Genomic DNA, 14,499 nt, shown 5'->3' with positions numbered 1-14,499 from the left:
CTAAAAATAATCTCTATACAAAGACCAGCACTGATACTACCGCCATATGGTGACATATATTGATAGATGCCAGTCCTGCAGAACATATAAGAGATCACAGCATGGTTATATATTGTAACTTACAGCTGACGTTCTTTCTGATTAAATTGTCCATTTTTCCCGTCTTTTCCATCTGGCCCAGGCCGACACAACAACTCCTCCATCCAGGACTCAGTCTCAGGTCTGCAGAGATCACAACAAAGACACATTTGACTCCTCACATTTCAGGCCCTGTCCCCATCTATTCCCAACCTGCACAAACTCCTCATCCTGCTGATACCCCAATACTAAGGCTTTGCTGCCGTGTCCCTATTACTGCACCTGCTGTGTGCCCTCTAGATGGTAAAACAAACCTCTAGAATATAGTAATGCAAGTGTCCTAGAGAACAGTGACCACATTGTGTCCCCTAGAAAGTAATAATGCCCTCTGTGACAGTCATAATAACCTGAGTTCCCCTATAACGATAACTGCCCCTATAACGATAACTTAACATTTAATAATGTTCTGAGTCTCCCCCCCCGTACAGCTCCCCTCTACACAGTATGATGCTCTCCCATACACAGTATAATGCCCCTTCACTGTATAGTACCCAACACACAGTATACTGACCCCTTAGTAGCCTCCAAACTGATGGCTCCAACACTGTATGATGGCCTACACACTGCACAAAGACCCCACAGTATCTTCCACACTGTATGATGGTCCCCACACTGTGCCAAGACCCCACATTATCTCCCATACTGTATGATGGCCCCCACACTGTGCAAAGACCCCACATTATCTCCCACACTGTATGATGGCCCCCACACTATACAAAGACCCCACATTATTTCCCACACTATATGAAAGGCCCCACACTGGTAAAGACCCCACATTATCTCCCACATTGTATGATGGCCCCCACACTGTGCAAAGACCCCACATTATCTCCCACACTGTATGACCCTAACGGTAATCCTTACAATGTATAAATAGCTTACATATAGCATAATGCACCAGATAGTCCTTCATATAGTATAATCCCCTTATAGGCAGAGTCTGTAGCATAATCCACCCCATAGGCAGTCTGTAGCATAATCCACCCCATAGGCAGACTGTAGCATAATCCCCCCATAGGCAGACTGTACCATAATCCCCCCCATAGGCAGTCAGTAGCATAATCCCCCCCATAGGCAGTCAGTAGCATAATCCCCCCCATAGGCAGTCTGTAGCATAATCCCCTCCCATAGGCAGTCTGTAGCATAATCTCCCCCTCCCCATAGGCAGTCTGTACCATAATCTCCCCCCCATAGGCAGTCTGTAGCATAATCTCCCCCCCCATAGGCAGTCTGTAGTATAATCTACCCCCCCATAGGCAGTCTGGAGTATAATCTCCCCCCCCATAGGCAGTTTGTAGTATAATCCCCCCATAGGCAGTCTGTAGTACAATCCCCGCCCCATAGGCCATCTGTAGTATAATCCCCCCATAGGCAGTCTGTAGTATAATCCCCCCCCCCATAGGCAGTCTGTAGTATAATCTCCTCCCCCCATAAGCAAAGTATGTAGCTTAATATCCCCCCAATAGGAAAAATAAATAAATAAGCACAATACTCACCTCTCTCTCCTCCTGGTTCCCTCGCTGCTCCGGGCGCCCGGCCCACACACATCTTCAGCACAGCGGGCCAGGCGCCTGGTGATGACGTCATTGACGTCAGATGCAGAGGGAGGGCTGATGGCAGAGGGAGTGTTGCGCTCCTTCTCTCATCAGTTAACTTACAGTGGTGACGGGCGGGGGAGCCCGATGCTGGCACCGGGCCCCCCCCCCTGCTCAAGGGCTCCATATCGGCCGCCGGGCAGTGCAGGGACATCCAGTCTCCCTGCTCTGCCCGGAATGTAACTGTAAAGGTGTGCTGTGCACGGCGATACAGTTACAGTAGAGTAGCTCTGGGTGGTCCCCCTCAGATCGCGGGTCCCGGGGTGAACGCCCCCTCTGCCCCCCCGGTAGCTACGCTACTGGTCATGAGTTCACCATCAAGAGGACACTGAACAACAAAATATGCATGGCAGGATTGCAATGTTTAGTCTTGTTTTGCTGCCTCTTGGCTAAGAAGGCTTGCCATCATTGATGGAACAATCAATTCTGAATTGTGCCAGCAAATCCTAAAGGAAAATGTCTGTACATCTGTCGGACATCTGAATCTCAAGAGAATGTTGGTCATACAGCAAGACAACGACCCAAAGCCAATATGTCATTCAACAACTGAATGGCTAAAGAAGAATAAAGTTGAAAGTTTGGAATGGCCAAGTCAAACTCCTGACCTTAATCCTATAGAAATTTTGTGAAAGGGTCGGAAGCGAGCGGTCCATGGAACTACATCCACCAACATAACAGAGTTGAGGCTGTTTTTTAGGACTGAATAGGCTAAAATTCCTTTTTTGTGGACAATCAGGAGCTTTATTACATGTTATGGGTGTACTCAGGGATTACTATAATGTGTTAATGGGGCATTTTTACTTTTTTGGGGGGCAATCACGAAAGTATTAAAGTGGCAATCTGAACATTAATTGTTAAGGGGCATTATTTTTTGCAGGGCTTTGACATTATTATTGTAAAAGTGGCATTCACATCATAATTACTTTGTTAAGGGTACATTATTTCTTACTTTATACGTGGTCACTCAAAGCATTATTGCTTTATTAGGATCTAAGGGGTAACGTTTTTCCTTGTGTAGAGTGACAAGGAGAAATGTTATAGCCTTGGTCCCAGTCTTAAGCCTCTCACCTAGCCAAATCAAATCTTATACTTTGCACTGATGAGGGGCAACACCCTGAAAAAGTGTATCTAAAAATTGAGATTTTGGTTTGGCTTTTAGCCTAAGTCATATGGCAAGGCTCGTTAAAGGGTTGATATTGACTTTTAGGATTGCTACTTCCAATAGGTGGTATTAGAGTTCAAGTCATCTTCTCTGAAGAGGCAATTTGCATGCTTCATAATAGGCAATATTTTTGAAGTACAGTATATAGGCAACAAGCACAAAATTTGGTATATTAGCAGGATGGGGAGTTTGAATTGGTTAGGAAAATGTGGGGATCATACTGGAAACATGAGCAGTGAAATGTGTATTGCAAACTCTGTAAGTAAGTCGTGGCTGAAAGGAGTCATCATGATGGTCTGGGCCAGATGGAAAAGAGAAAGGACGTTACCTGTGAGTCGCTGGAAACGTGCTACCTGATTTGAAGGCCAACTCAGATATGTTTCACCCCCAATTGCATTGAACCCCTAGCTACACTTCTTACTCATGTCAAAACCACTCCTTATAGTGATACCAGGTAACTCAATGTGTCAATAAAATAATTCACTTAAGGCTGAAAAGCAGAAACTTTTTAATTTTTTTTCAATTTACAAAAATAAGAATAGAAAAGTAGGATTGTCTTGCTAAACCGTCTAAATATGAATACATTATATCCAGACTGCTTACAGATTGATATCGTTGACCTACACAGTGAAGGCAGAATTCTGTAGGATAAACCAGCATTAATTCCACTGATTAAAGGGAATCTGTAACTGAGCATACAGTCCCCGCTATGGGCAGCATGTCATAGATCAGGAGGAGCTAAGCAAAATAATATGTAGTTTTGTCGGAATAGATTCAGCATAATTAGTATTTATTTTATTTTAATTCCAGATCATTTCAGGCTTAGGTGTCCGGTTGGCAGTCTATCTTACCGATGGACTCTATATGCATAGTTATACAAGGAAGGCTGTCAATCACCGATAGAACCGCCCACGTGACTCTTAAGCCAGAAGTCACAGGAATGTAAATCAATGAATTGAAAGTTATTGTGACTCTTTTCCCACAAAAATATATATTTAGCAGTATACATATATATATATATATTGCTTTACAACATGCAGATAGGACTGCATGTTTAACATTACAGGTTCCCTTTAAAAGGGTTGTCTAGGACGTAAAGGGGCTATAAATGAAAATTTGCTCAAGGGATGAGTTTCCTAAAAAGTAACAGACTCAGTACTCACCTGGATCCAGCGCAGATCGCAGTGTGGTCTGCACAGAGACAGGAAGCAGTGATGATACCATTCCATTAGCGGCAGGACTGCTGTGGCCTGTGACTGTCTGCAGTGGTCAGATAAGTTTGAGCAACGTCTCATCATAAAACATTCGATGATGTGCTTCTAAAGGCACCTTACTGTTGCAGCTGTCCCGCTGTTGGTGGAACGGTGATGTCTCTTCTTCCTGTTTATGTGCAAACCACAGATCGGTCTGTGCTGAACCCCGGAGGGTGCAGGCAGGGCAGTATGATTTAGATTGTTATTACTGCTCTAAACCACCTGGGAACTTTCATTTTGCCCTGACAACTTCTTTATAGGTGTTGTCCAGGCTTGGGGCTCAAGTCTGCAGTCACCCTATATGACTACAGACCTGTGAATCCTCACAGCGTGCACAGTGCGACCTGCCAGAATTTTGCGGCCCCGGTGAATGGACGGTCATGTAACCAAAGTATGCGATTTGCATACTTAAAGCCACATTCCGACTAGCCGTGCTCGGCCTTGCTCAATTCACTTGTATTGATTGAGGCCGTGCACGTCTAGTCCACATGTGGCCGCATGTATGCAGATTTCATATTTGCGGTCACGCGCCCGCCGCTTCCAGCATCGGTAGTGTAGAATCTAGGCAGAGCGCACATTACATGCTGTGAGGATTCACAAGTCTGCAGTCACATAGACTGACTGCAAACTTGAGCTCCAAGCCTGGACAACCCCTTTAACATTTAATCACCTATCTGTGTTATAGGTCATCAGTATGAGATCGTGGTGGTCCGACACACGGCACCACCATCAATCAGCTGAAAACAGCTCCAGCAGCGGCAGCATATAAGCAAAGTATGGGGCTGAAAGCATCTATAGTTTTTTTTTTCCACCTGGAGAACCACTTTAGAATGTTATTATTGGACATAAGGCACAAACTGGCTACATTTGTATCAATCTTAGCAAACACGAATATAAATTCCTGTAGTTAATCTCATTGAGAAATAACAATAGTCAGCCTCACCCTCGTGTAAATGGCTGATAGCAAAGATTGCATTTACTTGTGCAATAAATGTGCATTTTTTTACATTTTTGGTGCAATATCTAATAATTCATAAATGAAAAAAAAACTCAACCAAGAGAACAACTGCTAAGATAACAACATCACATAAGCTACAGAACTGTGCAGACATAAACACCATGACATTAACCCATTACTAGATGTCATCCAGGCGTTAGTGCAGCGACATCTCTGGGTTTCTGCCTCTCCATTCCATTCCACCTTCACTTCGTTCAAGTGGAATTAGATTATCTGACACTTTGTGTTAGAAAATTAAAGTAAAAATGTGATATAGTAAAAATCTACAAAGACTAAATCATTAACATAAAACTTAAATATATTAAAAATTGATTTATGGCTTTCCAAAAGAACACGGTTTGCTTTGGCTAAGACAAAATGTACAAGTCAGCACAATGGAGGCAGGATTTGCATCCTAGCAGCACTGCAGTCTTGTGTTACAATTTTTAGCTGCTTTTTTGTTTGATACTGTTCATAAGGAAAAAAAATAAATCTTCAGCTAATATAAGAAATGACATTTAAAGTGAGCAAATAAAACATTCAAAGTGGCTGCTTTAAAAATTTACAGTATTATTTAAGATTATTAGGCATTAGTGATGAGCACAAGTGCTCGCTACTCAAGTTTGCCTAGGGTGCTCGGGTATGCACTGAGTATTGCGGGTGCTCAAGTGACATGTTCGAGTCCCTGCTGTTAGACACCCACAAAACATGCGGGGATTGCCTGACATTCACATAGATTGCCTGACATACACAGGGATTGCCTGACATACACAGGGATTGCCTGACATACACTGGGATTGCCTGACATACACGGGGATTACCTGACAAACATGGGGATTACTTGACAAACACGGGCAATCCCCGCATGTTCTATGGCTAACAGACACAAAACATGCAGGCACGGGGACTCGAACATTTCACTCGAGCACCCGCGACACTCGGTGCATACCCAAGCACCCTAGGCAAACTGCAGTAACTAACACTTGCGCACATCACTACTAGGCATACAAGGCTGTAATAACCGCTAGAACATGCATGTGTGAAAATGTGTCCACTGTTCCTTAGTGACTATATATAGCTATTGAAAGGGTAGTCCATTCTATAAAATGCCTGTTTGTTAAAAGGACTACCTCTACTGCTGACTTCTCCAGCTTTTTTATAGGCCCCCATACACATTAGAATAAAGTCATCATTACGCGCCGATATCAGCAGGAATATCCGACAGTCTAATGAGTATAGGGGCCTCCCGATTCTCCTTGATAGATCATCTTTGAGAAGATAAGGGTAATTTGTATTTTAATTTCTGGACCTTTTCCTCTCCAGGAGCAGGTTTCTCCATGCTCCCCTTTGAAAACACAAAAATAGTTGTCATCCGAACGATCCTCACAGCTGTCTAATGAGGCAATGAAGTGTTAAAATCACCTTTAGCGCCACCCCTGGGGGAATTAGGCATTACAGGATGACCTACAAATCAATATACTGTTCATGTAATGAATGGGTTTGTTGGGTCCTTTGGAGAGGGACACTCTGTATAGTCACAAAGCAATGGAGGAACTTCTCCCTATTAAAGGGGTTGTCTGGGTGTAACATATTGATGACCTATCCATAGAACCGGTCATGAATATGATTTTGGTCGGGGGTTCTACATCTGGCACCCCCACTAATTAGCTGATATCTACCCTGGATGTAAGCAATGTACAGAGCTGTTGTACTCTGCTCCATACATTGCTAAAGAAGATATATCAGCTAATTGGTGGGGGTGCCAGGACCCCCACCAATCTCATTCATAACTTATTCCAAGGTCATCAATATTTTGGTCCTGGACAAGCCCTTCAAGTCACAATTCACTAAATAGAGAATTTGATAATAGTTTTCTAAAGCAGATCATCCCAATATTCACTCCCCTCACATCCCACCAGATGTACAAGAAGTTTAGTTATGAGAAGTTTGCCCTTTATTGCCACTCGAGGGCTTCTCGTAGCTGTCTGTCCCCATGCATGCCTGTAACGCGGTGGAAAGAAATACATGTACCTGTGAACATTTTTTTTTAACAACCAACCCTGTGGCTCTGTGGGGTCAAGGAATCATTTTTTATTTAACGCCATTGAATAAAGTGACCATATATTTCCTTCCTCACCATAAGTACAAAGATACACATGTGAAAATGTGGTGCACCCAAAATGACAAAAATATGGAGAAAAATTATATACAAAAAAAAAAGGTGGGGGAGGGTTGATATACAAACATTTAAAATTGTACAAAATGTAAGGTCGTCACAAAATAATTGTGACCTGCTTGCTTCAACAAAGTGTAGAATATATAGGTCAGTGGGGAATAAAACCAAAGAATGCAAAACCACATATGAGCAAACAATATAATTAGTGAGTGTGTTAAGAGACCGTACAAAACAGTGAATGCTGCCTACAACAATTGTAAAGTCCTGAAGAAATACTCAAGTATTTACATAAATAAATCCCAAAATATATAGGCACATAACCCATTCTAATAGGATAGTATGGTGAGGATATACAACTATTTGTCTGAGAGAGTAACGTATATAAGAAAAAGCATAAAAAATACATAGGCATATAGACAAAAAAATGCGACATCAGTAAGATATAAAAGAGAAAAAAAATCAAAGAGTCAGGCAGTCTGTCCATATACCAGACAAGAAAGGATCCCCATGTGTTTCGCTCCGCTGCAGCTTTGTCAGGGGTAACTATACACTATTTGCCATTTTGTGGTGTACACTTAATTTTTTAGTGTGTATCTTTGCACTTATGATAAGTTAGTTGTATTGCACACTAGTAGCACCCAGCTACATTTTATACATTTGTAAGTGCCCATCCGTCTTTTTGGTTCGAGTCAACGAGTTCCCTTCATATCATGGGCAGGCACAGGAACAACCAAAGTAGATAGCAGACCCCAATTATGAGGACATTACCAAATAATTTCCCATACCTTAGCTTCCTGTGACATGGGAGGGAACAGTATACTGTACTGACTAACCATAGTAGCTACCTGAAATATTAAATATTTCCTTTACAAAACTTACACTTAAATCAATAATCTAGAAACTTGGCCAACTTCTTCTTCTCCATGTTGGCTGTGAAGGGTTTCACTCAACTAATATGGAACAGTCCATTGCAGAAGGACAATTGTCCGTACAGAGGTGGGAAATTCTTTGGTGGACTTTGTAGAATAGGATTTCATTCTTCTAGCTATGCACTTGAAGTTTTGTTGGCTGTTATAAGCGTTGGTCGATTGGGCAGCCTTTGCAGGACGCCCATGGCTGTAACAGGACGGATAGTGTGCGGTGGTGAGGGTCTTTCTGGGGTTTTAATGGAGGTGCGGATGACAGGTTGATGGGAGGAAATAATTCTGGCTACTGTTGGTCTAGACAGGAACAAGAGAAAGACAATTTTAAACATTCCTCATTAGAGCAATAGTCCCGGGTGGGTCATATAATGTATCCCTGGCAGTGTATGTTGTATATGGACCTCTATAGCAAAGGATAAAGCATCCCTCCAGCCTTATTCTAAAAAAATATAAAAAGCAGCTGATAACGAAGGAAATTGTTTCCTCAAAATGATTAATATAATATGTTCTCCTATTGGCCTTCAAGAACCTGCACAATAGGTAGAGCCAGGTCAACATGGAAATGTTCAGCTTCAGATTTAGCTTCAAATCTAAAGCAAATTTGCAGCGAAATCCACATGTGTTGCATTTTTATTAGCTACGGATTTCACCTCTTTTAAATTAAAGGGAATCCGTCAGCAGGTTTTTGCTATGTAATCGGAGAGCAGCATGATGTGGGGCAGAGAGCTTAAGTTTAGTGATGTGGCATTTACTAAGCTCCGTGTTGCTGTTTCAATAAAACCAGTGTTTTATCAGCAGGAGATTATCACTACTGGACTAAGTGTCTTGTGCCTCCTGGTCCAACCCCGCCTCCAGCACTGATTAGCAGCCTTTTGTCAGTGTAAACAGAAATCTACCAATCAGTGATGTGGGCGGGGTTAAACAGGGTTCTACATTCCAAGCTCTGCTAGATCTGTAGCAGAGAAAACTGTGATTGCATCAAAACTACTGCACCCAGTAAACTAATTAATCCATCACTGTAATCATGGTATCTGCCACTACATCAGATTACATAGCAAAAACCTGATGACAGTCTCCCTTTAAAAGTAAAAATCTCATCCACTTGCCTTCTACGCTAATGTGCAAATGCGTGTAAAATCTTCAATTCTTTCTTCTCATGTGGATTTATCCAAGGTGAAAAATTGAGCTAACTATCTAAGGATGGAGATAAACTTCAATTGTTGGGATTCCAGCATTTTCTATGAACGTGGTTCCCAAAGACCCCTGTGTGAATGGAGCAGTAGTGCACACATATAACTGCCTCTTTATTTACTTTAATCGGGTTGACATTATGTCTATCTCCATCAATCCCAAAGAAGTAAATTGAGCAATGTAAATGCATGTCCTCTATTGCTCCATTATCACAGGGGACTTGAGGACATATTTAGGATCAGTGGTCATACATTTTTCACCTACCTTGTATTTAACGGGTGAACCCCTTTAATACACTAACCTTTTTCAGAGTTGTGATTGTTACCCGAAAAAAATGAAGATATCCATAGCCAATATTAAAAACTGGTGTCCTGTCACCCCGACGCACGTTTTGCCTCGCTTCTTCTGGGGGCGTTGGGGTGAGGGGACACAACAACTGTTACCCTCCCGGTTCTGTGTGATATCTTCACAAGTAAAAATTGGTTTGTTTATTGATTCTATGACTTTTGTCAGTCCATTCACCATACCTATTACCATTTTTCCTTCATTTTCCCTATCCGTGGAGGATTGGTGTATATTAATGAGTGGTATATAGCAATAGCTTGTGGCTGAATTACTTTTGTTTGGGCTGTGTGCAATATATATGTGCTCTCCGGATACAGTGGATACCGGTAAACTTAACTTTATTCATAGGTAATCAAAGTATTGAGCATGTATATTGTGAACACAGGTTACAAACGGCATATTTATTGTACCTTTTGTATCATTCTTGCTTCCAAGCATATGTAAGAAGGATTATTATTGTTGTATTCACATCTGATTACTTGATTCTTCCATATATAAGTAAATATTATATGTATACACTGTGGTAGATCGGCTCACTTGGTTGCACATAGAGGTATACAGGAACACTGTCTCTTTAAATTCTTCCCAAATTTATTAGGCAGCATAAACCAAGGGAAGCAAAACAAACATGGCCCTTTGGGCAAAAACAGGAAAACAAAACAAAGTGGTGTAACCAAACACAGTCCTTGTGGTAGCGGGGATCCACAAGCTCAGAGTCCAGCAAACACAGGGTTCAGATTAGCACAGAACACACAAGGTCCTCTCTGGAGCTAGCTTCTCCAGACACTGAACACTGAATGCCTCAGCAGGCCAGTATTTAAACCCCAGACCACACCCTGGGGTGGAGATATGGAGAACAACCTCCCGCCCGCTCTATGGTTGTTCTCATAAAAACATGCTCATTACAAATGGTGACTTAACCCCTTCTTGCACATAACATGCTGGAGGAAATGTAATGGTTTTAAACATATCTCCCCTCCAGCACTTTGCCAGTGACTTTGTCACAACACGTAAACAAATTTGCATAGTTATCTGGTATATCTTAACAAAAATGCTACTACATCAATAGCTAATTCTGTAGTATAGCCACTGTGTGTCAACAAAAATGTTTAGTGTATTAATAACTTAGTTTTGAGTCCGGAATGCCTTTAAAATTTACTAGGTATTAATTCAGGTAGCTTAATGTGTTCCTTAGAGGTCTCTCTGTTTTGTTTTTGCATGTTTTTAAATATGTTTAATAAAGATTATTGCAATTTTTAATATTGGTTATGGATCTCTTTGTTTTTTTTCGGGTAACAATCAGAACTCTGAAAAAGGTTAATATATTGTACTTTGAAGTGCCATATAAAGATAATAAGTTGGACGTTATTTTGATAATCCTTTAATACACCGTAGAAATGAGCTCTCATAATAGTCATATACGTACATGTCTCAGAACACTCACCTGGAGATACTGTGTTCTAGTAGTCCTGGCCCAGAAAAAGACCTTCTATTCAGTTCTCCGACTTGTGCACTAGATGGATGGCTAGCTGACTGAGTCCTAATAACATTGTCATCAAAATCTGTTGGCAAAAAGGCCTCATCCCCCATGTATGTATTTGTTGCCATTGCTGTGGTCTTGCTTGGAGTGAAGACCCTGTGTAAACGTCTTGCTCGAATGTCTGCACCCTTGTTGACTCTGGAATTTACACCATTTGAACCTGGTGGGCATGGAGTCATAGGGGGAGATGGCTGACGTGGGGAATCAAGTGATGTCATCTCTGCAATGTTCAGTGAGATGGCTATTACAGAGAAATAATAATTTAAAAAACTATAAATAATACACTTATTTCATTAAACACTATAAATGCGACCTCATTATGCAGCAGGAATGTACCTGTAACACACAATATACAGTGCAACCCTTGAACCCTCACTTGGTACCTAGGAGGAAGGATTACCCACCAAACCTGAACCGGTCGCCCGATTAACTTCTTAGCTTGATACTTTCCCTCTTTATCTATAGTCAACTGAATAGGTTAGATGTAGTTAAACAGGACACTCCACAGGCAGTATTGTTCACCAATACTCTGGTCTGGCGCATCAAAAGCCCACACCGACCCAGCAATGGCTCCGACAATCTCCTGAGCAGTTGCCTGGCTTATCTCATGGTTGCTATATTCCAGTATTGCTTGCTATATAACACCAGGTCTCCTGGTCTCCATCGCCATCCCATACAGTGACTGTGGTTGGGCCTGCTTACTCTGTACACTCACAGCAGGTCCCCCTGGCATCATACATGGTCACTAGCAAATTACTGGTGGAACTTTCATCTAGAGACCAATTCTTGGAGGATAATTCACATTCTTAAGACTAATCCTAACTCAGGTCATGACATTTTATAGCACCACTATGGCTTCCCAACCACTTGGTCGTTTCCCCTTACTTCCCAATAAAATATAGGGGTTTCTATTTTTCTTGTGTCCAAACTCTGAGCATCGACCCTCCATATACTCCTCCTTCTGAACTTCATATGAAGAACTCCTTCGCTCCCTCCATGTCTAGAGCCCCAGTGTTATGGTGTTTGACCAGCATAGCACCATTGGTATAACAACACTAACGCTCTGTTCCTTTACGGGATCCAATTCCCTTTCTATGGCTCCAACCATCATTCTTTCGGCAGTGACAATGCACACTGGGCAATTGTACGAAAGCACAGAGAGAAGAACAGGCAGAAAGACAATCGGAAAAGTACAAGGCAAGCACACAGGGAGCTCACGTATGGGGGATATTACACTGACAGCAATGAGATAAGAGTATATACCCCATATATATGCACTAGACCCAGCTATGTGGAGGCAGAATTTGCATGCATAGTTAGCGGCTAACCGACCTAGGATTTTATTTTGTATCATTTGTCTATTCTTTTGCAGATAAATTTATATATGCAACCAATAAAACTGGAAGTGATCAGTTACGTCAAACCTGCTTGGTTTGAACTGTGTCTCAAGTGCCTGAAGCACCAGTCTAAAGAGACTGCGATCCCGTGAGCTAATCCCTAACCTGTCACAGTAGTTTATAAAATAGAGGTATGTTAGGGACAGGGTATTACTAATCTTATTTTGATCCAACAATGAAAGTGGATCCCATTTTGCTAGATTAGAGAAGCAGTTCTTAAAGCCGTTTTATTGGGCAGAAACTTTCCTGATCTCATAGGGCAAGGTTCGGTCAAGTCCCTGGCTTTAAATATTTGGCTTACGAAAGAAGTTGTATGTAATATGTTGTATTTATCCTAACTCAGGTCATTATTTCTAAACTAAGTTAAAGAAGCTCTTACCTGAGGTTGATCTAGGAGAGTGAATTGAAGTTTCAGGAGATACTCTAACAAGACATGCTGAGTCCCAGGTGTTCTCCAGATCTTCATCCTCACTGCTGGAACATAAGCTATCTCTGTCTTCTTCATCACTGTGCGTTATAGTGAGGACCTGTGGGGCTTGTTCATAGTTAATCCTTTGCAGCACCCTAGTGACATTAATTAAAAGCCATTTTGAGTCCTTCTCTAGAAAGCCATCATGGATAAATTCAATTTGTGTATTTTTTGTATTCAAATTTATCTTGCAAAAAGTAGTAATTGGCCTAAAAACATCCCGAAACATGAAACCAATATATCTTCTAATACGCCCCTTCTCTGAAAGAATTATTACTTCTCAACTACAGAAAAATTAGTGTCACAACAGTATTAAAGTGCAATCTGGATCCAAGCTGATTTCATGCAGTGCATTTGTAAAATACTGGAGCATACTACCCATTTGGAGTGCTTGTGTGTATTTTATTATTACCGTGTCCTAAAGACAACAATGTATAATGTAAAATCTTCAGTAAATGCAGCCAAAAAAAAGAACAATTTTCTCTTACTTTTGCCTTTCTCCGAGACATGTAATGACTGACAGTCTGCTCTCTCGATCTACATGTCTCACACTGGTAACGCCTCCTTTCATTGAAAATAAGCTCTAGAGGCAGATTTTCAGGGAGATCTATGTCCGGCCCATAGATCTTAATAGTTCAATTACATAAAAGAAAAAAATTGATTTCTCTGGAATCGAACATCGGATCGCAGATACCAAGGTATCATTTTATTCAGCTTCCTATGACCTACATGCCCATATAGACGGCTTAGGAGGGTTGATCCTACAGACAGATTCCCTTTTACGGCTGAATTCACACGTCTGTATGTGGCGGTCTAAGTATGGACCACAATTCACGGACTGGCCACAAGTCTCCTGACCCGAGCTTGACAGTCTCATATATGACTACGAGCCTGTCAAGTTCATGTCAAGAGATCCACTGCTTGGACCATGATACATAGACGTCTGAATTTGGCCTATGTCTGAGATTCTTATCAATCATCCTTGTGTCTTCTCTTACTCGTGATGGCTTTCTCTCCAGGCTTTTAGTTCTGCAAACACATCATCACGATCCCTCTGAGAGACGGTAACAGAATCATATGAGGCCTCAGGCTTGAATCCCTTTGGTGGCACACCTGAGCTATAAGTTGCCTGAGAATAAATGTTACAAAAGATATTTAGCAAGAGTAAAACTTTATATTCCAGGGAAACCCTTAAAAAAAGAAGAACTTTATATAAAATCAGTGCTGTCCAATTGGAATATGATTTAATGATTATCACTGCCTGCTGATCCTCCTTTGGTGTCTCAGTGGTCTATCCAAATTCAGCGAGGATT

General features: G+C 41.6%; 1 protein-coding gene across 5 annotated transcripts in view; it reads right to left on the bottom strand.

Annotated features, from left to right (window-relative positions):
* Positions 1-3,379: 3,379 nt before the first annotated feature.
* LRRC56 (leucine rich repeat containing 56) overlaps positions 3,380-14,499 on the bottom strand; it is a 75,626-nt gene continuing 64,506 nt past the window's right edge. For 2 of the 5 annotated variants that reach the window (XM_073658633.1, XM_073658634.1), the window contains exons 12-15: positions 14,185-14,315; positions 13,097-13,281; positions 11,225-11,561; positions 3,380-8,541 (exon numbers count right to left, since the gene is read on the bottom strand). In XM_073658633.1, coding sequence (XP_073514734.1) covers positions 8,367-8,541; positions 11,225-11,561; positions 13,097-13,281; positions 14,185-14,315 — 828 coding nt within the window. In that variant the 3' untranslated portion in view covers positions 3,380-8,366. Of the gene's footprint in view, positions 8,542-11,224; positions 11,562-13,096; positions 13,284-14,183; positions 14,316-14,499 lie in introns of all 5 variants that reach the window. The other 3 variants (XM_073658636.1, XM_073658637.1, XM_073658635.1) reach the window with 2 other exon arrangements.

The sequence above is a fragment of the Phyllobates terribilis genome, unplaced genomic scaffold (genome assembly GCF_046119375.1).
Source record: "Phyllobates terribilis strain yellow unplaced genomic scaffold, ASM4611937v1 Scaffold_13__5_contigs__length_258822181, whole genome shotgun sequence".
Taxonomy (NCBI): Eukaryota; Metazoa; Chordata; class Amphibia; order Anura; family Dendrobatidae; genus Phyllobates; species Phyllobates terribilis.
Note: the sequence above shows the minus strand (reverse complement) of the source record. Positions and strands in the feature narration are given on the sequence as shown.